At 45.6% G+C, this 26,710-nt stretch overlaps 1 protein-coding gene across 1 annotated transcript in view; it reads left to right on the top strand.

Moving 5' to 3' along the window:
* LOC120018034 (1-phosphatidylinositol 4,5-bisphosphate phosphodiesterase eta-1-like) overlaps positions 1 to 26,710 on the top strand; it is a 173,123-nt gene that overhangs the window by 138,937 nt on the left and 7,476 nt on the right. The window contains exon 21 of the mRNA XM_038960989.1: positions 26,345 to 26,424. Within this exon, the coding sequence (XP_038816917.1) occupies positions 26,345 to 26,424 (80 nt within the window). The remainder of the gene's footprint in view (positions 1 to 26,344; positions 26,425 to 26,710) is intronic.

Below are 26,710 nucleotides of genomic sequence, written 5' to 3'. Positions count from 1 at the left end.
TTCACCCTCTCAGACGCAGCTACTCATCCGTAGCATGGATAGAATAAGGTCAGGTCTGCCTACGGTGGCCTTTCTCAATAGCAAGGCTATGCTCACTGAGTCTGTACATAGTCAAAGCTTTCCTTAAGTTTGGGTCAGCCACTGTGTACTCTGTTTAGGGACAAATAGCGTTCTAGTTTGCTCTGTTTTTTGGTTAATTATTTCCATTGTGTCAAGTAATTAACTTTTTGTTTTCTCATGAATTGGTTGGGTCTAATTGTGTTGCTGTCCTTGGGCTCCGTGGGGTCTGTTTGTGTTTGTGAACAGAGCCCCAGGACCAGCTTGCTTAGGGGACTCTTCTCCTAGAATTTAACCTCTACCGCTTCTCTCTCCCGGATCCGGGATCCTCCTCATCAAAAAAGCTGACTAGCATAGCCTAGCCTAACGCGACAGGGATATCATATAATATAATTTTCATGAAATCACAAGTCCAATACAGGAAATGAAAGATAAACATCTTGTGAATCCAGCCATCATTTCCGATTTTTAAAATGTTTTACAGCGAAAACACAATATGTATTTCTATTAGCTAACCACAATAGCAAAAGACTCAACCGCATATTTTCACCATTTTTCTACCGCATAGGTAGCTATCACAAAACCGACCAAATAGAGATATAATTAGTCACTAACCAAGAAACAACTTCATCAGATGACAGTCTTATAACATGTTATACAATAAATTTATGTTTTGTTCGAAAATGTGCATATTTGAGGTATAAATCTTAGTTTTACATTGCAGCTACCATCAAAAATATCACCAGAGCAGCCAGAATAATTACAGAGAGCAACGTGAAATACCTAAATACTCATCATAAAACATTTATGAAAAATACATGGTGTACAGCAAATGAAAGATAAACATCTTGTGAATCCAGCCAATATTTCAGATTTTTTAAGTGTTTTACAGCGAAAACACAATATAGCATTATATTAGCTTACCACAATAGCCAAACACACAAATGCAGTTATCAGCAGCAAAAGGTAGCGATCGCAAAAACCAGCAAAAGATATAAAATTAATCACTAACCTTGACCAACTTCATCAGATGACAGTCTTATAACATCAGGTTATACAATACACTTATGTTTTGTTCGAAAATGTGCATATTTTGAGCTGAAAACCGTGGTTATACATTGTGAATATGTAGCATCGATTCACCAAATTGTCCGGAGCTATTTTGGACACTCACCTAATCTGACCAAAGAACTCATCATAAACTTTACTAAAAAATACATGTTGGACAGCAAATGAAAGATACACTAGTTCTTAACTTCTTCTGGCTGCAAGCCCGAGGCCGGCCACAATATGACAACAGCCACTTCAAGTGCAGGGCGCGAAATTCAAAATATATTTTTTTGAAATATTTAACTTTCACACATTAACAAGTCCAATACAGCATATGAAAGATAAACATCTTGTGAATCCAGCCAACATGTCCGATTTTTAAAATGTTTTACAGCGAAAACAGCACGTATATTTATGTTAGCTCACCACCAAATACAAAAAAGGACAGACATTTTTCACAGCACAGGTAGCATGCACAAAGCCAACCTAACTAACCAAGAACCAACCAAACTAACCAAGAAACAACTTCATCAAATGACAGTCTTATAACATGTTATTCAATAAATCTATGTTTTGTTCGAAAAATGTGCATATTTGAGCTATAAATCAGTTTTACATTGCAGCTACCATCACAGCTACCGTCAGAAATGGCACCGAAGCAGCCAGAGTAATTAGACACCAACGTCAAATACCTAAATACTCATCATAAAACATTTCTGAAAAATACATGGTGTACAGCAAATGAAAGACAGGCATCTTGTGATTCCAGCCAATATTTCCGATTTCTTAAGTGTTTTACAGCGAAAACACAATATAGCGTTATATTAGCTTACCACAACAGCCAGAAACACAAGCCATTCCCCAGCAGCAAAAGTTAGCGATCGTAACAAACCAGCAAAAGATATATAATTTTTGACTAACCTTGATAAGCTTCATCAGATGACAGTCCTATAACATCAGGTTATACATACACTTATGTTTTGTTTGAAAATGTGCATATTTAGAGCTGAAATCAGTGGTTATACATTGTGCTAACGTAGCATCTTTTTCCCACAACGTCCGGATATTTTTCTGGCACTCACATATTCTGACCAAATAACTATTCATAAACATAACTAAAAAATACATGTTGTATAGGAAATGATAGATACACTAGTTCTTAATGCAATCGCAGTGTTAGAATTCTAAAAATAACTTCATTACGATATGCAGTTTACGTTATGGCGAGAGCGTGCCCAAAACCTGGCCGCAACCTACTAGTACAACATGTTCGACAGATATATGAAATAACATCATAAAATGGGTCCTACTTTTGATGATCTTTCATCAGAATGTTGTACAAGGGGTCCTTTGTCGGGAACAATCGTTGTTTGGATTTAGAATGTCCTCTTCTCCAGTCAATTAGCACGGAAAGCTAGCAAAGTGGCGCTAAGCTCTCCTTCCTGAACATACGCAGACAACGCAACACGCCTAACGTCCCGAAAAATTTTCAATAATCTAATGAAACTATATTGAAAAAACATACTTTACGATGATATTGTCACATGTATCAAATAAAATCAAAGCCGGAGATATTAGTCGTCTATAACGACAGCTGTACAGAAGGCAAAACCAGGTCCCTTCGCGCGCTCTCCAGAAAACAGGAAACTGGTGACACGTCATACAAAGAGCATTTATTCGAGCCCAGATCAAGTTATACACTCAATTTCTTCTCTCACTGCCTGTCAACATCTAGTGGAAGACGTATGAAGTGCATGTAATCTAATAAATATCAAGGACCTTTATAGGCAGCCCCTAGAAGAGAGCATCGATTTCAGATTTTCCACTTCCTGTCTGGAAGTTTGTTGCAAAATGAGTTCTGTTTTACTCACAGATATAATTCAAACGGTTTTAGAAACTAGAGAGTGTTTTCTATCCAATAGTAATAATAATATGCATATTGTACGAGCAAGAATTGAGTACGAGGCCGTTTGAAATGGGCACCTTTTATCCGGCAACTCAATACTGCCCCTGCAGCCCAAACAGGTTAATGCAACCGCCGTGTTAGATTTAAAAAAATAACTTTACCATAACAAACAGCTTACGTTATAGCGAGACAGCGCCCGCAAAAAGGGCGGAAAATAGCACTCAACATTTTCCACAGAAATACGAAATAACATCATAAATTGTTCTTACTTTTGCTGAGCTTCCATCAGAATCTTGTACAAGGAGTCCTAGGTCCAGAATAAATCGTTGTTTGGTTTTAGAATGTCCTTTTCTCCTGTCGAATTAGCAACCTTAGCTAGCCATGTGGCGCGAACATGCCCATCTTCTCCTGACGCAAAGAAAGGAAAATTCCAAAAGTCGCAATAAACGTTGAATAAACTGATACAACTCGGTTGAAAAAAACTACTTTATGATGTTTTTATCACATCTATCAAATAAAATCAGAGCCGGAGATATCCACCGTGTATACCGAACGCTTTTCAGAAGACAATGTCGATGTACTTCGCGCGCCAGAGAAGACAAAGACATTTCCAGACCTCCCACTCCAAGAGCTCTTGTTCGACCTCAGATCAAGCTAGACACCCCATTCCACCTTCCACTGCCTGTTGACATCTAGTGGAAGGCGTATGCAGTGCATGCAAATCCATAAATATAAGGCAATTGAATAGGCAGGCCCTGGAACAGAGCATCGTTTTCAGATTTTTCACTTCCTGTCTGGAAGTTTGCTGCCAAATGAGTTCTGTTTTACTCACAGATATAATTCAAACAGTTTTAGAAACTTGAGAGTGTTTTCTATCCAATAGTAATAATAATCTGCATATTGTACGATCTAGAATAGAGTACGAGGCCGTTTAAATTGGGCACGATTTTTTCCCAAAATGAAAACAGCGCCCCCTATTCACAAGAAGCTCTTTTCTGGATTTTGATAATTAGTGGGTATCGGCCTAATTCTGCTCAGCATGCATTATTTGGTGTTTTACGTTTTACACTGAAGATATGTTTGCAGAATTCTGTATGCAGAGTCTCAATTTGGTGTTTGTCCCATTTTGTGAATTCATTTTGTGAATGAGTACACCCCAGACCTCACAACCATAAAGGGCAATGGGTCCTATAACTGATTCAAGTATTTTTAGTCAGATTCAAATTGGTATTTCGAATTTTATGTTCCTTTTTATGGCATTGAAGGCTCTTCTTGCATTGTCTCTCAGATCGTTTACAACTTTGTGGAAGTTACATGTGGCGCTGATGTTTAGGCTGAGGTATAGTTTTTTGTTTGCTCTCGGGCAACGGTGTCTAGATGGAATTTGTATTCGTGGTCCTGGCAACTGGACCTTTTTTTGGAACACCATTCGTTTTGTCTTACTGAGATTTACTGTCAGGGCCCAGGTCTGGCAGAATCTGTGCAGAAGATCTAGGTGTTGCTGTAAGCCCTACTTGGTTGGGGACAGAAGCACCAGATCATCAGCAAACAGTAGACATTGGACTTCAGATTCTAGTAGGGTGAGGTCGATTGCTGCAGACTGTTCTAGTGCCCTCGCTAGTTTGTTGATATATATGTTGAAGAGGGTGGGGCTTAAGCTGCATTTGTGTGTTTTTTGCCCATTTTAACCTCACACTTGTTTGTGTACATGAATTTGATAATGTTCTATATATTTCCCCCAACACCACGTTCCATCAATTTGTATTGCCCTCATGCCAAATTGAGTCTAAACATTTTTTAAATCAACAAAGCATGAGAAGACTTTGCCTATGTTTTAGTTAGTTTGTTTGTCAGTTAGGGTGTGCAGGGTGAATATGTGGTCTGTCACACAGGATAATTTGGTAAAAAGCCAATTTGACATTTGCTCAGTACATTGTTTTCGCTAAGGTAAGGGAAGACCCCCATGAAATAGACAAAATTAATGGCAACTTATTGCCATTGGGCGAACCATATACACAATCGCAAATAGCACTCAAATGGAAGGCAGTTCATCCGAACCATATGGCAAGTGGAACATGGCAAATGCCAAGTGTCATACCACCAAAATCACAAAGATGGCGAGCACGCTCAACTGTAGATTTTCATATGGAAAATGGTCAAAGTCAAGACCCAAGGGTAAAATTATGAAAATCTCAAAATGTTTTCAAAATTTTCAAACCTCTAAAAAAGTGCTTTTTGGACTGTTTTTCGATTTATAAATTTTTTGGGTCAATTATACATATGTAATAACCGTATGAACACTATGTTTTATTTTATTGAGTTTGTCCATTAGGACCATGTATTGTCCATTTGCAGTATATGTTCATAGGAAGTCGGCTTCTGAACCAAAAAGTCAGTGAACCATGTCCAAATGGCATAAGAAATGTCCAAATGGCATTTATACTGACCAAAAGAAAACATATATCAAATATATCACTATATTAAGCACAGAATCAACCTAAAAGTTATATTTGTCATGTTTGATCATAGGAAGTCATAGGAAGTAAGAATTTGGTGCAATAAGAGAGCAGTAGGACTCAGTTGTTTTTTACAATATATTTTTTTAAACGTCAAAAATAACCAGGGGTGCCCCCTATTGGATGGGCACGGGTGGGGGGTGCTCTCTACCCAGCCATGGACCCCTTGCACCCCCTAAAGACATTAAAAAATATTTTTAAAATTTGCTCCTAGTAACCCGTTCAGATTACCAAGTGCACGGCTGTCCATTTGCGATGTCTGACGATGGGCATTTACCATCACGAATTTGACATGCTGTAATATACTGCAGAAATGCCCAATTGATTAGCCCGTTGAACTCCGGATGGCCGGGCAGTGATAGTGGTGCCTCTCCATCGCTTGTTGGTGTTGATTTCAACCTGTCAATTTGGTGATGGTTCATCACTGTTTAACTTCACTAGGGTAGGGGGCACTATTTTCACTTCTGGATGAAAAGCGTGCCCAAAGTAAACTGCCTGCCACTCAGGCCCAGAAGCTAGGATATGCATATAATTTGTAGATTTGGATAGAAAACACTCTAAAGTTTCCAAAATCCATCCAGGAAGTGGGATTTTTTAAACGTTTGTAGTTTTCTATTGAATGCCATTACAGTATCCATTGACTTAGGACTCAAATTGTACCTCCTATGGCTTCCACTAGATATCAACAGTCTTTAGAAATTGATTCAGACTTGTATTCTGAAAAATGAGGGAGTAAAACCACTCTGAATGAGTGGACACTGCAGTGTCCCAGAGTTTTTTCATGCGTGCGACCGAGAGCGCGCCTTTCTTGTTTACCTTTTATATTGACGATGTTATTGTCCGGTTGAAATATTATCGATTATTTAGGCTAAAAACAACCTGAGGATTGATTATAAGCATCGTTTGAAATGTTTCTACAAACTTTACGGATACTATTTGGATTTTTTGTCAGCCTGTTGTCACTGCGTTTGAGCCTGTGGATTACTGAACAAAACGCACAAACAAAACTGAGGTTTTTGGATATAAAGAGGGACTTTATCGAACAAAACTAACATTTATTGAGTAAATAGGAGTCTTGTGAGTGCAACCATATGAAGATCATCAAAGGTAAGTGATTAATTTTATCTCTATTTCTGACTTGTGTAACTCCTCTACTTTGCTGGTAACTGTTTGTAATGATTTGTCTGCTGGGGGCAGTTCTCAGATAATCGCATGGTATGCTTTCGCCGTAAAGCCATTTTGAAATCTGACACCGTGCTTGGATTAACAAGAACTTAATCTTTAAACCGATGTATAACACTTGTATGTTTTATGAATTTTTATAATGAGTATTTCTGTTTTTGAATTTGGTGCTCTGCAATTTCCCTGGATGTTGGCAAGGTGGGACACTAGCGTCCCACGTACCCTAGTGAGGTTAAACTTATTGCAAATGGACAAAAGTCAGCCATCAAGTCAGCGTCCATCAGTCAATAAGATATCATTCTGACACCAAACGGACACAGACTGACACCAAACCCACTTTGTCCAACACGTTTAGAAGCCAACTATCACATTTCAGAGCAGGCCCAAAATTCACAGCGCCTTCTGTTTTAACCATAATAAAAACTTAAAACACATAGTTACATTCTAGCTGCGGGTCCAGTTCTGACATTATGTGTAGGCCTAGCTGAGGCGACCTCAAATCCCAAGTTTCAGCTCGATAGGTAATTCGGAGCCCGAGCAGCGACCTTAATTAGTGCTGAAAATCTACTTTTTCTGAGCGTTGCTACGGGGTCCCTGAATGAGCTATTGTACAGAAACTTTAGGGTCTGTCTCTATGGGCCCAGGCGGTTTCAATGCACCTAGTCCTGTGATTCTGGGACTTTTCTAAATGTCATTTTCACGCCATTCATAATTAATTGACGTCATTGCAAATGGACGAGGCTGTTGCTGGTTCTTTTTTTTCCTTACACCATAGGTTCATGTACTTTGATGTGAAGCGGTCAAATTTCGCTCTATTACCGTTTTTGACCTTTAATCCCAGAAAATGGGCCTTAACTCAAAAAGCGTTGAGGACTCGATGCCATAAAAGCTAATTTGGCCAAACCCGTGCTCACCGAGTTTTGTCTTCGAAGTCTTTTCCATTTAGGAGAAATGGCCATGTCCGTTTGGTGAAGTTTTGTCCATTTGCAATAAGCAGCCAGTCGCCATCTGGTGGAATCTTCTGGAACAGCGGAAAAATGACCAAAAATAAATGTAAAAAATATAAAGGAAAATTGTGCGAGAGACTTTATTTGATGACTTCCCGGAAGATCCGGCACTGGGGCACGACCTGAGCCCATCGGCCTATTTTAATAACACTTGCAGACATCTAGTAATGGACCATCCATTTGCAAAATGGAGATCCTCATCAACCATACAGGTAATGCCATCGGCGTCCCTTATGTAGGAAATGTACGAGTCTGCTGTTTATGATAATGCAGAGGATTTTCCCAAGGTTGCTGTTGAAGCATATCCCACGGTAGTTATTGGAGTCAAATTTGTCTTCACTTTTGTGTATTGGGGTGATCAGTCCTTGGTTCCAAATATTGGGGAATTTTCCAGAGCAGAGGATGATGTTAGAGTTTAAGTATAGCCAATTGGAATTTGTGGTTTGTATATTTTATCATTTCATTTAGGATACCATCAACCCCACAGGCCTTTTTGGGTTGTTAGGGATTGTATTTTGTCCTGTAGTTCATTCAGTGTAATTGGAGAATCCAGTGGGTTCTGGTAGTCTTTAATAGCTGAATCTAAGATTTGTATTTGAGTCAAAAGTTTGGACTTTTTACTCATTCAAAGGTTTTTGTTTCTTTTTGCTATTTTTCTACATTGTAGAATAATAGTGAAGACATCAAAACTATGAATAAACACATGAATCATGTAGTAACCTAAAAAGTGTGAAACAAATAAAAATATATTTTATATTTGAAATTCTTCAAAGTAGCCACTATTTGCCTTGATGACAGCTTTGCACACTCTTGGCATTCTCTCAACCAGCTTCATGAGGTTTGATTTTCCAACAGTTCCCACATATGCTGAGCACTTGTTGGCTGCTTTTCCTTCACTCTGCGGTCCAACTCATCCCACACCATCTCAATTGGGTTGAGGTTGGGTGATTGTTGAGTCCAGGTCATCTGATGAAGCACCATCACTCTCCTTCTTGGTCAAAAGCCCTTACACAGCCTGGAGGTGTGTTTTGTCCTGTTGAAAAACAAATGATAGTCCCACTAAGTGCAAACCAGATGGGATGGCATATCACTGCAGAATGCTGTTTTAGCCATGCAGGTTAAGTGTGCCTTGAATACAAAATAAATCAAAGAGTGTCACCAGCAAAGCACCCCCACACCATCTCACCTCCTCCTCCAGGCTTCACGGAGGGAACCACACATTCAGAAATCATCCATTCACCTACTCTGTGTCTCGCAAAGACCATGTGTTTGCACCCATCATCAGACCAAAGTACAGATTTCCACCGGTCTAATGTCCATTGCTTGTGTTTCTTTGCCCAAGCAAGTCTCTTCTTATTTCTGGTGTCCTTCAGTTGTGGTTTCTTTGCAGCAATCCAACCATGACGGCTTGATTCACACAGTCTCCTCTGAACAGTTGATGTTGAGATGTCTGTTACTTGAACTCTGTGAAGCATTTATTTGGGCTGCAATCTGAGGTGCAGTTAACTCTAATGAACATACCATCTGCAGCAGAGGTAACTCTGTATCAGTGCAGACTGTGTTGAAGTAACAATGTTTATTGCAACAACAGGGGCAGGTAAACGACAGGTCAGGGCAGGCAGGGGTTGATATTCCAGAGCAGTTGGGCCAAGGTACAGGACGGCAGGCAGGCCCAGGGTCAGGCAGAGGTTGTTAATCCAGAGTAGGGGCAAAAGCACAGGATGTTAGGCAGGCTCAGTCAAGACAGGTAAGGGTCAAAACCAGGAGGTCGAGAAAATAGAGAGACTTGGAAAAAGCAGGAGCTGAGACAAAACACTGGTTGACTTAGAGCAGCCAGCTCTCTCAGACAGCCGTCCATCTCCACCTTCTGCCCTCTGGGTCTTGTTGGGGGGAATTGTTATGTCTGTATTGTGTGGACTAGCTCTCTGAGCTCGACCATTTCTCTCCAGCTTTGTCAATGTATCCCTATCAATGATGGAGGAGCAGTGCAATTGTGGGACCTGGGTGTGTTCAGTGCTGGGGGGGTGACTATCTTTGTCTGCAGGACAGTTTAAAGAGGTGTGATCAGACTCCCTCAGGATGGGGGAGTTGTCACAGAGAGAGAACCTTTCCTGCTGTGCTCTCTGTCTTTGATCCCGTAAAAGTCCTGCTGGAACTGCATCAGGATGCCCTGCACCATTACTGTCCCAGACTTGTACATGTTGACAGAGGTTGTTTCAATTTCCTCAATGTCTAGTATTCTGAGTTTCCACCCTGGGCCAATACCCTCTCTCTTGACAGTAGTCTGTTTTTATAGCACCATGCCAGGGGATGGTCTGGTTAATATAGCACTGTGCCATGCCAGGGGATGGTCTGTGTTAATATAGCACTGTGCCATGCCAGGGGATGGTCTGTGTTAATATAGCACTGTGTCATGCCAGGGGATGGTCTGGTTAATATAGCACTGTGCCATGCCAGGGGATGGTCTGTGTTAATATACCACTGTGCCAGGGGATGGTCTGGTTAATATAGCACTGTGTCATGCCAGGGGATGGTCTGTGTTAATATAGCACTGTGTCATGCCAGGGGATGGTCTGTGTTAATATAGCACTGTGTCATGCCAGGGGATGGTCTGTGTTAATATAGCACTGTGCCATGCCAGGGGATGGTCTGTGTTAATATACCACTGTGCCATGGGATGGTCTGTGTTAATATAGCACTGTGTCATGCCAGGGGATGGTCTGTGTTAATATAGCACTGTGTCATGCCAGGGGATGGTCTGGTTAATATATCACTGTGTCATGCCAGGGGATGGTCTGTATTAATATAGCACTGTGCCATGCCAGGGGATGGTCTGTGTTAATATACCACTGTGCCATGCCAGGGGATGGTCTGGTTAATATAGCACTGTGTCATGCCAGGGGATGGTCTGTGTTAATATACCACTGTGCCATGCCAGGGGATGGTCTGGTTAATATAGCACTGTGCCATGCCAGGGGATGGTCTGGTTAATATAGCACTGTGCCATGCCAGGGGATGGTCTGTGTTAATATACCACTGTGCCATGCCAGGGGATGGTCTGGTTAATATATCACTGTGTCATGCCAGGGGATGGTCTGGTTAATATAGCACTGTGTCATGCCAGGGGATGGTCTGTGTTAATATAGCACTGTGTCATGCCAGGGGATGGTCTGTGTTAATATAGCACTGTGTCATGCCAGGGGATGGTCTGGTTAATATATCACTGTGTCATGCCAGGGGATGGTCTGTATTAATATAGCACTGTGCCATGCCAGGGGATGGTCTGTGTTAATATACCACTGTGCCATGCCAGGGGATGGTCTGGTTAATATAGCACTGTGTCATGCCAGGGGATGGTCTGGTTAATATAGCACTGTCATGCCAGGGGATGGTCTGTGTTAATATACAACTGTGCCATGCCAGGGGATGGTCTGGTTAATATATCACTGTGTCATGCCAGGGGATGGTCTGTATTAATATAGCACTGTGCCATGCCAGGGGATGGTCTGTGTTAATATACCACTGTGCCATGCCAGGGGATGGTCTGGTTAATATAGCACTGTGTCATGCCAGGGGATGGTCTGGTTAATATAGCACTGTGTCATGCCAGGGGATGGTCTGGTTAATATAGCACTGTGTCATGCCAGGGGATGGTCTGGTTAGTATAGCACTGTGTCATGCCAGGGGATGGTCTGGTTAATATAGCACTGTGCCATGCCAGGGGATGGTCTGGTTAATATATCACTGTGTCATGCCAGGGTATGGTCTGTATTAATATAGCACTGTGCCATGCCAGGGGATGGTCTGTGTTAATATACCACTGTGCCATGCCAGGGGATGGTCTGGTTAATATAGCACTGTGTCATGCCAGGGGATGGTCTGTGTTAATATAGCACTGTGTCATGCCAGGGGATGGTCTGGTTAATATAGCACTGTGTCATGCCAGGGGATGGTCTGGTTAATAAAGCACTGTGTCATGCCAGGGGATGGTCTGGTTAATATAGCACTGTGTCATGCCAGGGGATGGTCTGGTTAATATAGCACTGTGTCATGCCAGGGGATGGTCTGGTTAATATAGCACTGTGCCATGCCAGGGGATGGTCTGGTTAATATAGCACTGTGCCATGCCAGGGGATGGTCTGTGTTAATATAGCACTGTGTCATGCCAGGGGATGGTCTGTGTTAATATAGCACTGTGCCATGCCAGGGGATGGTCTGTGTTAATATAGCACAGTGACATGCCAGGGGATGGTCTGGTTAATATAGCACTGTGTCATGCCAGGGGATGGTCTGTGTTAATATAGCACAGTGCCATGCCAGGGGATGGTCTGGTTAATATAGCACTGTGTCATGCCAGGGGATGGTCTGTGTTAATATAGCACTGTGCCATGCCAGGGGATGGTCTGTGTTAATATAGCACTGTGTCATGCCAGGGGATGGTCTGGTTAATATAGCATTGTGTCATGCCAGGGGATGGTCTGGTTAATATAGCACTGTGTCATGCCAGGGGATTGTCTGGTTAATATAGCACTGTTTCATGCCAGGGGATGGTCTGTGTTAATATAGCACTGTGTCATGCCATGGGATGGTCTGGTTAATATACCACTGTACCATGCCAGGGGATGGTCTGGTTAATATAGCACTGTGTCATGCCAGGGGATGGTCTGGTTAATATAGCACTGTGCCATGCCAGGGATGGTCTGGTTAATATAGCACTGTGCCAGGGGATGGTCTGGTTAATATAGCACTGTGTCATGCCAGGGGATGGTCTGTGTTAATATAGCACTGTACCATGCCAGGGGATGGTCTGTGTTAATATAGCACTGTACCATGCCAGGGGATGGTCTGGTTAATATAGCACTGTGCCATGCCAGGGGATGGTCTGTGTTAATATAGCACTGTGTCATGCCAGGGGATGGTCTGTGTTAATATAGCACTGTGCCAGGGGATGGTCTGGTTAATATAGCACTGTGTCATGCCAGGGGATGGTCTGGTTAATATAGCACTGTGCCAGGGGATAGTCTGGTTAATATAGCACTGTGTCATGCCAGGGGATGGTCTGTGTTAATATAGCACTGTGCCATGCCAGGGGATGGTCTGTGTTAATATACCACTGTGCCATGCCAGGGGATGGTCTGTGTTAATATAGCACTGTGCCATGCCAGGGGATGGTCTGGTTAATATAGCACTGTGCCATGCCAGGGGATGGTCTGTGTTAATATACCACTGTGCCATGCCAGGGGATGGTCTGGTTAATATAGCACTGTGCCATGCCAGGGGATGGTCTGTGTTAATATAGCACTGTGCCATGCCAGGGGATGGTCTGTGTTAATATAGCACTGTGCCATGCCAGGGGATGGTCTGTGTTAATATAGCACTGTGCCATGCCAGGGGATGGTCTGTGTTAATATAGCACTGTGCCATGCCAGGGGATGGTCTGTGTTAATATACCACTGTGCCATGCCAGGGGATGGTCTGTGTTAATATAGCACTGTGCCATGCCAGGGGATGGTCTGGTTAATATAGCACTGTGCCATGTCAGGGGATGGTCTGTGTTAATATACCACTGTGCCATGCCAGGGGTTGGTCTGGTTAATATAGCACTGTGCCATGCCAGGGGATGGTCTGTGTTAATATAGCACTGTGCCATGCCAGGGGATGGTCTGTGTTAATATAGCACTGTGCCATGCCAGGGGATGGTCTGTGTTAATATAGCACTGTGCCATGCCAGGGGATGGTCTGTGTTAATATAGCACTGTGCCATGCCAGGGGATGGTCTGGTTAATATAGCACTGTGTCATGCCAGGGGATGGTCTGGTTAATATAGCACTGTGTCATGCCAGGGGATGGTCTGGTTAATATAGCACTGTGCCATGCCAGGGGATGGTCTGGTTAATATAGCACTGTGTCATGCCAGGGGATGGTCTGTGTTAATATAGCACCATGCCAGGGGATGGTCTGTGTTAATATAGCACTGTGCCATGCCAGGGGATGGTCTGTGTTAATATAGCACTGTGCCATGCCAGGGGATGGTCTGGTTAATAATATAGCACTGTGCCATGCCAGGGGATGGTCTGTGTTAATATACCACTGTGCCATGCCAGGGGATGGTCTGGTTAATATAGCACTGTGCCATGCCAGGGGATGGTCTGTGTTAATATAGCACTGTGCCATGCCAGGGGATGGTCTGTGTTAATATAGCACTGTGCCATGCCAGGGGATGGTCTGTGTTAATATAGCACTGTGCCATGCCAGGGGATGGTCTGGTTAATATAGCACTGTGCCATGCCAGGGGATGGTCTGGTTAATATAGCACAGTGCCATGCCAGGGGATGGTCTGGTTAATATATCACTGTGTCATGCCAGGGGATGGTCTGGTTAATATAGCACTGTGTCATGCCAGGGGATGGTCTGGTTAATATAGCACTGTGCCATGCCAGGGGATGGTCTGTGTTAATATAGCACTGTGCCATGCCAGGGGATGGTCTGGTTAATATAGCACTGTGTCATGCCAGGGGATGGTCTGGTTAATATAGCACTGTGCCATGCCAGGGGATGGTCTGTGTTAATATACCACTGTGCCATGCCAGGGGATGGTCTGTGTTAATATAGCACTGTGCCATGCCAGGGGATGGTCTGTGTTAATATACCACTGTATCATGCCAGGGGATGGTCTGGTTAATATAGCACTGTGCCAGGGGATGGTCTGGTTAATATATCACTTTGTCATGCCAGGGGATGGTCTGTATTAATATAGCACTGTGCCATGCCAGGGGATTGTCTGTGTTAATATACCACTGTGCCATGCCAGGGGATGGTCTGGTTAATATAGCACTGTGTCATGCCAGGGGATGGTCTGTGTTAATATAGCACCGTGCCATGCCAGGGGATGGTCTGGTTAATATAGCACTGTGTCATGCCAGGGGATGGTCTGGTTAATATAGCACTGTGCCATGCCAGGGGATGTTTTTTTTTTATATAGCACTGTGTCATGCCAGGGGATGGTCTGGTTAATATAGCACTGTGTCATGCCAGGGGATGGTCTGTGTTAATATAGCACTGTGCCATGCCAGGGGATGGTCTGGTTAATATAGCACTGTGTCATGCCAGGGGATGGTCTGGTTAATATAGCACTGTGTCATGCCAGGGGATGGTCTGGTTAATATAGCACTGTGTCATGCCAGGGGATGGTCTGGTTAATATAGCACTGTGCCATGCCAGGGGATGGTCTGTGTTAATATAGCACTGTGTCATGCCAGGGGATGGTCTGGTTAATATAGCACTGTGCCAGGGGATGGTCTGTGTTAATATAGCACTCTGCCATGCCAGGGGATGGTCTGGTTAATATAGCACTGTGCCATGCCAGGGGATGGTCTGGTTAATATAGCACTGTGCCATGCCAGGGGATGGTCTGTGTTAATATAGCACTGTGTCATGCCAGGGGATGGTCTGGTTAATATAGCACTGTGCCATGGGATGGTCTGGTTAATATAGCACTGTGCCAGGGGATGGTCTGTGTTAATATAGCACTGTGTCATGCCAGGGGATGGTCTGGTTAATATAGCACTGTGTCATGACAGGGGATGGTCTGGTTAATATAGCACTGTGCCATGCCAGGGGATGGTCTGGTTAATATAGCACTGCACCATGCCAGGGGATGGTCTGGTTAATATAGCACTGTGCCATGCCAGGGGATGGTCTGGTTAATATAGCACTGTGTCATGCCAGGGGATGGTCTGTTTTAATATAGCACTGTGTCATGCCAGGGGATGGTCTGTGTTAATATAGCACTGTGCCATGCCAGGGGATGGTCTGTGTTAATATAGCACTGTGTCATGCCAGGGGATGGTCTGTGTTAATATAGCACTGTGCCAAGCCAGGGGATGTTCTGTGTTAATTTAGCACTGTGCCATGCCAGGGGATGGTCTGTGTTAATATAGCACTGTGTCATGCCAGGGGATGGTCTGTGTTAATATAGCACTGTGCCAAGCCAGGGGATGGTCTGGTTAATATAGCACTGTGTCATGCCAGGGGATGGTCTGGTTAATATAGCACTGTGTCATGCCAGGGGATGGTCTTTGTTAATATAGCACTGTGCCATGCCAGGGGATGGTCTGGTTAATATAGCACTGTGTCATGCCAGGGGATGGTCTGGTTAATATAGCACTGTGCCATGCCAGGGGATGGTCTGGTTAATATAGCACTGTGTCATGCCAGGGGATGGTCTGGTTAATATAGCACTGTGCCATGCCAGGGGATGGTCTGGTTAATATAGCACTGTGCCAGGGGATGGTCTGGTTAATATAGCACTGTGTCATGCCAGGGGATGGTCTGGTTAATATAGCACTGTGCCAGGGGATGGTCTGGTTAATATAGCACTGTGTCATGCCAGGGGATGGTCTGTGTTAATATAGCACTGTGTCATGCCAGGGGGTGGTCTGGTTAATATAGCACTGTGCCATGCCAGGGGATGGTCTGGTTAATATAGCACTGTGCCATGCCAGGGGATGGTCTGGTTAATATAGCACTGTGCCATGCCAGGGGATGGTCTGGTTAATATAGCACTGTGTCATGCCAGGGGATGGTCTGGTTAATATAGCACTGTGTCATGCCAGGGGATGGTCTGGTTAATATAGCACTGTGCCATGCCAGGGGATGGTCTGGTTAATATAGCACTGTGTCATGCCAGGGGATGGTCTGGTTAATATAGCACTGTGCCAGGGGATGGTCTGTGTTAATATAGCACTCTGCCATGCCAGGGGATGGTCTGGTTAATATAGCACTGTGCCATGCCAGGGGATGGTCTGGTTAATATAGCACTGTGCCATGCCATGGGATGGTCTGTGTTAATATAGCACTGTGTCATGCAAGGGGATGGTCTGGTTAATATAGCACTGTGCCATGGGATGGTCTGTGTTAATATAGCACTGTGCCAGGGAATGGTCTGTGTTAATATAGCACTGTGTCATGCCAGGTGATGGTCTGGTTAATATAGCACTGTGTCATGCCAGGGGATGGTCTGGTTAATATAGCACTGTGCCATGCCAGGGGATGTTCTGGTTAATATAGCACTGCACCATGCCAGGGGATGGTCTGGTTAATATAGCACTGTGCCATGCCAGGGGATGGTCTGGTTAATATAGCACTGTGTCATGCCAGGGGATGGTCTGTGTTAATATAGCACTGTGTCATGCCAGGGGATGGTCTGTGTTAATATAGCACTGTGTCATGCCAGGGGATGGTCTGTGTTAATATAGCACTGTGCCAAGCCAGGGGATGGTCTGTGTTAATTTAGCACTGTGCCATGCCAGGGGATGGTCTGTGTTAATATAGCACTGTGTCATGCCAGGGGATGGTCTGTGTTAATATAGCACTTTGCCAAGCCAGGGGATGGTCTGGTTAATATAGCACTGTGTCATGCCAGGGGATGGTCTGGTTAATATAGCACTGTGTCATGCCAGGGGATGGTCTGGTTAATATAGCACTGTGTCATGCCAGGGGATGGTCTGTGTTAATATAGCACTGTGTCATGCCAGGGGATGGTCTGTGTTAATATACCACTGTACCATGCCAGGAGATGGTCTGGTTAATATAGCACTGTGTCATGCCAGGGGATGGTCTGTGTTAATATAGCACTGTGCCATGCCAGGGGATGGTCTGGTTAATATAGCACTGTGTCATGCCAGGGGATGGTCTGGTTAATATAGCACTGTGCCATGCCAGGGGATGGTCTGGTTAATATAGCACTGTGTCATGCCAGGGGATGGTCTGGTTAATATAGCACTGTGTCATGCCAGGGGATGGTCTGTCTTAATATAGCACTGTGCCATGCCAGGGGATGGTCTGGTTAATATAGCACTGTGTCATGCCAGGGGATGGTCTGGTTAATATTGCACTGTGCCATGCCAGGGGATGGTCTGGTTAATATAGCACTGTGTCATGCCAGGGGATGGTCTGGTTAATATAGCACTGTGCCATGCCAGGGGATGGTCTGGTTAATATAGCACTGTGTCATGCCAGGGGATGGTCTGGTTAATATAGCACTGTGTCATGCCAGGGGATGGTCTGTGTTAATATAGCACTGTGTCATGCCAGGGGATGGTCTGTGTTAATATACCACTGTACCATGCCAGGAGATGGTCTGGTTAATATAGCACTGTGCCATGCCAGGGGATGGTCTGTGTTAATATACCACTGTACCATGCCAGGAGATGGTCTGGTTAATATAGCACTGTGCCATGCCAGGGGATGGTCTGGTTAATATAGCACTGTGCCATGCCAGGGGATGGTCTGGTTAATATAGCACTGTGCCATGCCAGGGGATAGTCTGTGTTAATATACCACTGTACCATGCCAGGGGATGGTCTGTGTTAATATAGCACTGTGCCATGCCAGGGGATGGTCTGGTTAATATAGCACTGTGCCATGCCAGGGGATGGTCTGGTTAATATAGCACTGTGCCAGGGGATGGTCTGGTTAATATACCACTGTACCATGCCAGGGGATGGTCTGGTTAATATAGCACTGTGCCATGCCAGGGGATGGTCTGGTTAATATAGCACTGTGCCAGGGGATTGTCTGGTTAATATAGCACTGTGTCATGCCAGGGGATGGTCTGGTTAATATACCACTGTGCCAAGCCAGGGGATGGTCTGGTTAATATAGCACTGTGTCATGCCAGGGGATGGTCTGTGTTAATATACCACTGTGCCATGCCAGGGGTTTGTCTGTGTTAATATACCACTGTGCCATGCCAGGGGATGGTCTGTGTTAATATAGCACTGTGCCATGCCAGGGGATGGTCTGGTTAATATAGCACTGTGCCATGCCAGGGGATGGTCTGGTTAATATAGCACTGTGTCATGCCAGGGGATGGTCTGGTTAATATAGCACTGTGTCATGCCAGGGGATGGTCTGTGTTAATATAGCACTGGGCCATGCCAGGGGATGGTCTGGTTAATATAGCACTGTGCCATGCCAGGGGATGGTCTGGTTAATATACCACTGTGTCATGCCAGGGGATGGTCTGTGTTAATATAGCACTGTGCCATGCCAGGGGATGGTCTGGTTAATATAGCACTGCACCATGCCAGGGGATGGTCTGGTTAATATAGCACTGTGCCATGCCAGGGGATGGTCTGGTTAATTTAGCACTGTGTCATGCCAGGGGATGTTCTGGTTAATATAGCACTGTGCCATGCCAGGGGATGGTCTGGTTAATATAGCACTGTGCCATGCCAGGAGATGGTCTGGTTAATATAGCACTGTTCCATGCCAGGGGATGGTCTGTGTTAATATAGCACTGTGCCATGCCAGGGGATGGTCTGGTTAATATATCACTGTGTCATGCCAGGGGGTGGTCTGTGTTAATATAGCACTGTGTCATGCCAGGGGATGGTCTGTGTTAATATAGCACCATGCCAGGGGATGGTCTGGTTAATATAGCACTGTGCCATGCCAGGGGATGGTCTGTGTTAATATAGCACTGTGTCATGCCAGGGGATGGTCTGTGTTAATATACCACTGTGCCATGCCAGGGGATGGTCTGTGTTAATATAGCACTGTGCCATGCCAGGGGATGGTCTGGTTAATATAGCACTGTGCCATGCCAGGGGATGGTCTGTGTTAATATACCACTGTGCCATGCCAGGGGATGGTCTGGTTAATATAGCACTGTGCCATGCCAGGGGATGGTCTGTGTTAATATAGCACTGTGCCATGCCAGGGGATGGTCTGTGTTAATATAGCACTGTGCCATGCCAGGGGATGGTCTGTGTTAATATAGCACTGTGCCATGCCAGGGGATGGTCTGTGTTAATATAGCACTGTGCCATGCCAGGGGATGGTCTGTGTTAATATACCACTGTGCCATGCCAGGGGATGGTCTGTGTTAATATAGCACTGTGCCATGCCAGGGGATGGTCTGGTTAATATAGCACTGTGCCATGCCAGGGGATGGTCTGTGTTAATATACCACTGTGCCATGCCAGGGGTTGGTCTGGTTAATATAGCACTGTGCCATGCCAGGGGATGGTCTGTGTTAATATAGCACTGTGCCATGCCAGGGGATGGTCTGTGTTAATATAGCACTGTGCCATGCCAGGGGATGGTCTGTGTTAATATAGCACTGTGCCATGCCAGGGGATGGTCTGTGTTAATATAGCACTGTGCCATGCCAGGGGATGGTCTGGTTAATATAGCACTGTGTCATGCCAGGGGATGGTCTGGTTAATATAGCACTGTGTCATGCCAGGGGATGGTCTGGTTAATATAGCACTGTGCCATGCCAGGGGATGGTCTGGTTAATATAGCACTGTGTCATGCCAGGGGATGGTCTGTGTTAATATAGCACCATGCCAGGGGATGGTCTGTGTTAATATAGCACTGTGCCATGCCAGGGGATGGTCTGTGTTAATATAGCACTGTGCCATGCCAGGGGATGGTCTGGTTAATAATATAGCACTGTGCCATGCCAGGGGATGGTCTGTGTTAATATACCACTGTGCCATGCCAGGGGATGGTCTGGTTAATATAGCACTGTGCCATGCCAGGGGATGGTCTGTGTTAATATAGCACTGTGCCATGCCAGGGGATGGTCTGTGTTAATATAGCACTGTGCCATGCCAGGGGATGGTCTGTGTTAATATAGCACTGTGCCATGCCAGGGGATGGTCTGGTTAATATAGCACTGTGCCATGCCAGGGGATGGTCTGGTTAATATAGCACAGTGCCATGCCAGGGGATGGTCTGGTTAATATATCACTGTGTCATGCCAGGGGATGGTCTGGTTAATATAGCACTGTGTCATGCCAGGGGATGGTCTGGTTAATATAGCACTGTGCCATGCCAGGGGATGGTCTGTGTTAATATAGCACTGTGCCATGCCAGGGGATGGTCTGGTTAATATAGCACTGTGTCATGCCAGGGGATGGTCTGGTTAATATAGCACTGTGCCATGCCAGGGGATGGTCTGTGTTAATATACCACTGTGCCATGCCAGGGGATGGTCTGTGTTAATATAGCACTGTGCCATGCCAGGGGATGGTCTGTGTTAATATACCACTGTATCATGCCAGGGGATGGTCTGGTTAATATAGCACTGTGCCAGGGGATGGTCTGGTTAATATATCACTTTGTCATGCCAGGGGATGGTCTGTATTAATATAGCACTGTGCCATGCCAGGGGATTGTCTGTGTTAATATACCACTGTGCCATGCCAGGGGATGGTCTGGTTAATATAGCACTGTGTCATGCCAGGGGATGGTCTGTGTTAATATAGCACCGTGCCATGCCAGGGGATGGTCTGGTTAATATAGCACTGTGTCATGCCAGGGGATGGTCTGGTTAATATAGCACTGTGCCATGCCAGGGGATGTTTTTTTTTTATATAGCACTGTGTCATGCCAGGGGATGGTCTGGTTAATATAGCACTGTGTCATGCCAGGGGATGGTCTGTGTTAATATAGCACTGTGCCATGCCAGGGGATGGTCTGGTTAATATAGCACTGTGTCATGCCAGGGGATGGTCTGGTTAATATAGCACTGTGTCATGCCAGGGGATGGTCTGGTTAATATAGCACTGTGTCATGCCAGGGGATGGTCTGGTTAATATAGCACTGTGCCATGCCAGGGGATGGTCTGTGTTAATATAGCACTGTGTCATGCCAGGGGATGGTCTGGTTAATATAGCACTGTGCCAGGGGATGGTCTGTGTTAATATAGCACTCTGCCATGCCAGGGGATGGTCTGGTTAATATAGCACTGTGCCATGCCAGGGGATGGTCTGGTTAATATAGCACTGTGCCATGCCAGGGGATGGTCTGTGTTAATATAGCACTGTGTCATGCCAGGGGATGGTCTGGTTAATATAGCACTGTGCCATGGGATGGTCTGGTTAATATAGCACTGTGCCAGGGGATGGTCTGTGTTAATATAGCACTGTGTCATGCCAGGGGATGGTCTGGTTAATATAGCACTGTGCCATGCCAGGGGATGGTCTGGTTAATATAGCACTGCACCATGCCAGGGGATGGTCTGGTTAATATAGCACTGTGCCATGCCAGGGGATGGTCTGGTTAATATAGCACTGTGTCATGCCAGGGGATGGTCTGTGTTAATATAGCACTGTGTCATGCCAGGGGATGGTCTGTGTTAATATAGCACTGTGCCATGCCAGGGGATGGTCTGTGTTAATATAGCACTGTGTCATGCCAGGGGATGGTCTGTGTTAATATAGCACTGTGCCAAGCCAGGGGATGGTCTGTGTTAATTTAGCACTGTGCCATGCCAGGGGATGGTCTGTGTTAATATAGCACTGTGTCATGCCAGGGGATGGTCTGTGTTAATATAGCACTGTGCCAAGCCAGGGGATGGTCTGGTTAATATAGCACTGTGTCATGCCAGGGGATGGTCTGGTTAATATAGCACTGTGTCATGCCAGGGGATGGTCTTTGTTAATATAGCACTGTGCCATGCCAGGGGATGGTCTGGTTAATATAGCACTGTGTCATGCCAGGGGATGGTCTGGTTAATATAGCACTGTGCCATGCCAGGGGATGGTCTGGTTAATATAGCACTGTGTCATGCCAGGGGATGGTCTGGTTAATATAGCACTGTGCCATGCCAGGGGATGGTCTGGTTAATATAGCACTGTGCCAGGGGATGGTCTGGTTAATATAGCACTGTGTCATGCCAGGGGATGGTCTGGTTAATATAGCACTGTGCCAGGGGATGGTCTGGTTAATATAGCACTGTGTCATGCCAGGGGATGGTCTGTGTTAATATAGCACTGTGTCATGCCAGGGGATGGTCTGGTTAATATAGCACTGTGCCATGCCAGGGGATGGTCTGGTTAATATAGCACTGTGCCATGCCAGGGGATGGTCTGGTTAATATAGCACTGTGCCATGCCAGGGGATGGTCTGGTTAATATAGCACTGTGTCATGCCAGGGGATGGTCTGGTTAATATAGCACTGTGTCATGCCAGGGGATGGTCTGGTTAATATAGCACTGTGCCATGCCAGGGGATGGTCTGTGTTAATATAGCACTGTGTCATGCCAGGGGATGGTCTGGTTAATATAGCACTGTGCCAGGGGATGGTCTGTGTTAATATAGCACTCTGCCATGCCAGGGGATGGTCTGGTTAATATAGCACTGTGCCATGCCAGGGGATGGTCTGGTTAATATAGCACTGTGCCATGCCATGGGATGGTCTGTGTTAATATAGCACTGTGTCATGCAAGGGGATGGTCTGGTTAATATAGCACTGTGCCATGGGATGGTCTGGTTAATATAGCACTGTGCCATGGGATGGTCTGGTTAATATAGCACTGTGCCAGGGGATGGTCTGTGTTAATATAGCACTGTGTCATGCCAGGTGATGGTCTGGTTAATATAGCACTGTGTCATGCCAGGGGATGGTCTGGTTAATATAGCACTGTGCCATGCCAGGGGATGTTCTGGTTAATATAGCACTGCACCATGCCAGGGGATGGTCTGGTTAATATAGCACTGTGCCATGCCAGGGGATGGTCTGGTTAATATAGCACTGTGTCATGCCAGGGGATGGTCTGTGTTAATATAGCACTGTGTCATGCCAGGGGATGGTCTGTGTTAATATAGCACTGTGTCATGCCAGGGGATGGTCTGTGTTAATATAGCACTGTGCCAAGCCAGGGGATGGTCTGTGTTAATTTAGCACTGTGCCATGCCAGGGGATGGTCTGTGTTAATATAGCACTGTGTCATGCCAGGGGATGGTCTGTGTTAATATAGCACTTTGCCAAGCCAGGGGATGGTCTGGTTAATATAGCACTGTGTCATGCCAGGGGATGGTCTGGTTAATATAGCACTGTGTCATGCCAGGGGATGGTCTGGTTAATATAGCACTGTGTCATGCCAGGGGATGGTCTGTGTTAATATAGCACTGTGTCATGCCAGGGGATGGTCTGTGTTAATATACCACTGTACCATGCCAGGAGATGGTCTGGTTAATATAGCACTGTGTCATGCCAGGGGATGGTCTGTGTTAATATAGCACTGTGCCATGCCAGGGGATGGTCTGGTTAATATAGCACTGTGTCATGCCAGGGGATGGTCTGGTTAATATAGCACTGTGCCATGCCAGGGGATGGTCTGGTTAATATAGCACTGTGTCATGCCAGGGGATGGTCTGGTTAATATAGCACTGTGTCATGCCAGGGGATGGTCTGTCTTAATATAGCACTGTGCCATGCCAGGGGATGGTCTGGTTAATATAGCACTGTGTCATGCCAGGGGATGGTCTGGTTAATATTGCACTGTGCCATGCCAGGGGATGGTCTGGTTAATATAGCACTGTGTCATGCCAGGGGATGGTCTGGTTAATATAGCACTGTGCCATGCCAGGGGATGGTCTGGTTAATATAGCACTGTGTCATGCCAGGGGATGGTCTGGTTAATATAGCACTGTGTCATGCCAGGGGATGGTCTGTGTTAATATAGCACTGTGTCATGCCAGGGGATGGTCTGTGTTAATATAGCACTGTACCATGCCAGGAGATGGTCTGGTTAATATAGCACTGTGCCATGCCAGGGGATGGTCTGTGTTAATATACCACTGTACCATGCCAGGAGATGGTCTGGTTAATATAGCACTGTGCCATGCCAGGGGATGGTCTGGTTAATATAGCACTGTGCCATGCCAGGGGATGGTCTGGTTAATATAGCACTGTGCCATGCCAGGGGATAGTCTGTGTTAATATACCACTGTACCATGCCAGGGGATGGTCTGTGTTAATATAGCACTGTGCCATGCCAGGGGATGGTCTGGTTAATATAGCACTGTGCCATGCCAGGGGATGGTCTGGTTAATATAGCACTGTGCCAGGGGATGGTCTGGTTAATATACCACTGTACCATGCCAGGGGATGGTCTGGTTAATATAGCACTGTGCCATGCCAGGGGATGGTCTGGTTAATATAGCACTGTGCCAGGGGATTGTCTGGTTAATATAGCACTGTGTCATGCCAGGGGATGGTCTGGTTAATATAGCACTGTGCCATGCCAGGGGATGGTCTGTGTTAATATAGCACTGTGCCATGCCAGGGGATGGTCTGGTTAATATAGCACTGTCATGCCAGGGGATGGTCTGGTTAATATAGCACTGTGCCATGCCAGGGGATGGTCTGTGTTAATATAGCACTGTGCCATGCCAGGGGATGGTCTGGTTAATATAGCACTGTGCCATGCCAGGGGATGGTCTGGTTAATATAGCACTGTGTCATGCCAGGGGATGGTCTGTGTTAATATAGCACTGTGCCATGCCAGGGGATGGTCTGGTTAATATAGCACTGTGCCATGCCAGGGGATGGTCTGTGTTAATATAGCACTGTGCCATGCCAGGGGATGGTCTGGTTAATATAGCACTGTGCCATGCCAGGGGATGGTCTGTGTTAATATACCACTGTACCATGCCAGGGGATGGTCTGGTTAATATAGCACTGTGCCATGCCAGGGGATGGTCTGTGTTAATATAGCACTGTGCCATGCCAGGGGATGGTCTGGTTAATATAGCACTGTGTCATGCCAGGGGATGGTCTGGTTAATATAGCACTGTGTCATGCCAGGGGATGGTCTGGTTAATATAGCATGTGTCATGCCAGGGGATGGTCTGTGTTAATATACCACTGTGCCAAGCCAGGGGATGGTCTGGTTAATATAGCACTGTGTCATGCCAGGGGATGGTCTGTGTTAATATACCACCGTGCCATGCCAGGGGATGGTCTGTGTTAATATACCACTGTGCCATGCCAGGGGATGGTCTGTGTTAATATAGCACTGTGCCATGCCAGGGGATGGTCTGGTTAATATAGCACTGTGCCATGCCAGGGGATGGTCTGGTTAATATAGCACTGTGTCATGCCAGGGGATGGTCTGGTTAATATAGCACTGTGTCATGCCAGGGGATGGTCTGTGTTAATATAGCACTGGGCCATGCCAGGGGATGGTCTGGTTAATATAGCACTGTGCCATGCCAGGGGATGGTCTGGTTAATATACCACTGTGTCATGCCAGGGGATGGTCTGTGTTAATATAGCACTGTGCCATGCCAGGGGATGGTCTGGTTAATATAGCACTGCACCATGCCAGGGGATGGTCTGGTTAATATAGCACTGTGCCATGCCAGGGGGTGGTCTGTGTTAATATAGCACTGTGTCATGCCAGGGGATGGTCTGTGTTAATATAGCACCATGCCAGGGGATGGTCTGGTTAATATAGCACTGTGCCATGCCAGGGGATGGTCTGTGTTAATATAGCACTGTGTCATGCCAGGGGATGGTCTGTGTTAATATACCACTGTGCCATGCCAGGGGATGGTCTGTGTTAATATAGCACTGTGCCATGCCAGGGGATGGTCTGGTTACTATACCACTGTGCCATGCCAGGGGATGGTCTGTGTAGAAAGTGAAGTTGCTTACGTTCCCCTCTTTGTTGCAGTCAGCAAATAGAGTCTCTAGATTGTCCTTAAGGAGCTTTTTTGTACTTATTCCGTGCAGTGTTATTTTTAATATACATGGGGTACTGTATTGTAATGACCTCTCCACAATGATAACTCTCTGTCTTTCTCCCTTTCTCTCTCTTCAGGTTATAGACATGTGTACTTGGAGGGGTTGACTGAGGCGTCAATCTTTATCCACGTATCAGTTCATGACATCTATGGGAAGGTAGGTACAGTACATTGCAGTGAGATAACCCTTCTATGGTAAGATAGGTACAGTACAGTGCAGTCTGAGACATTCCTAGTATCCCTGGTCCTCTTCTCCACGTGTCACCACTGACCCTAGCCTGGGTACCAGTCTGTTTCTAGTCTCTTTAATATAGCCTGGGTACCAGTCTGTTTCTGGTCTCTTTAATATAGCCTCGGTACCAGTCTGTTTCTAGTCTCTTTAATATAGCCTCGGTACCAGTCTGTTTCTGGCCTCTTTAATATAGCCTGGGTACCAGTCTGTT

Source organism: Salvelinus namaycush, chromosome 23 (genome assembly GCF_016432855.1).
Source record: "Salvelinus namaycush isolate Seneca chromosome 23, SaNama_1.0, whole genome shotgun sequence".
Taxonomy (NCBI): Eukaryota; Metazoa; Chordata; class Actinopteri; order Salmoniformes; family Salmonidae; genus Salvelinus; species Salvelinus namaycush.
Note: the sequence above shows the minus strand (reverse complement) of the source record. Positions and strands in the feature narration are given on the sequence as shown.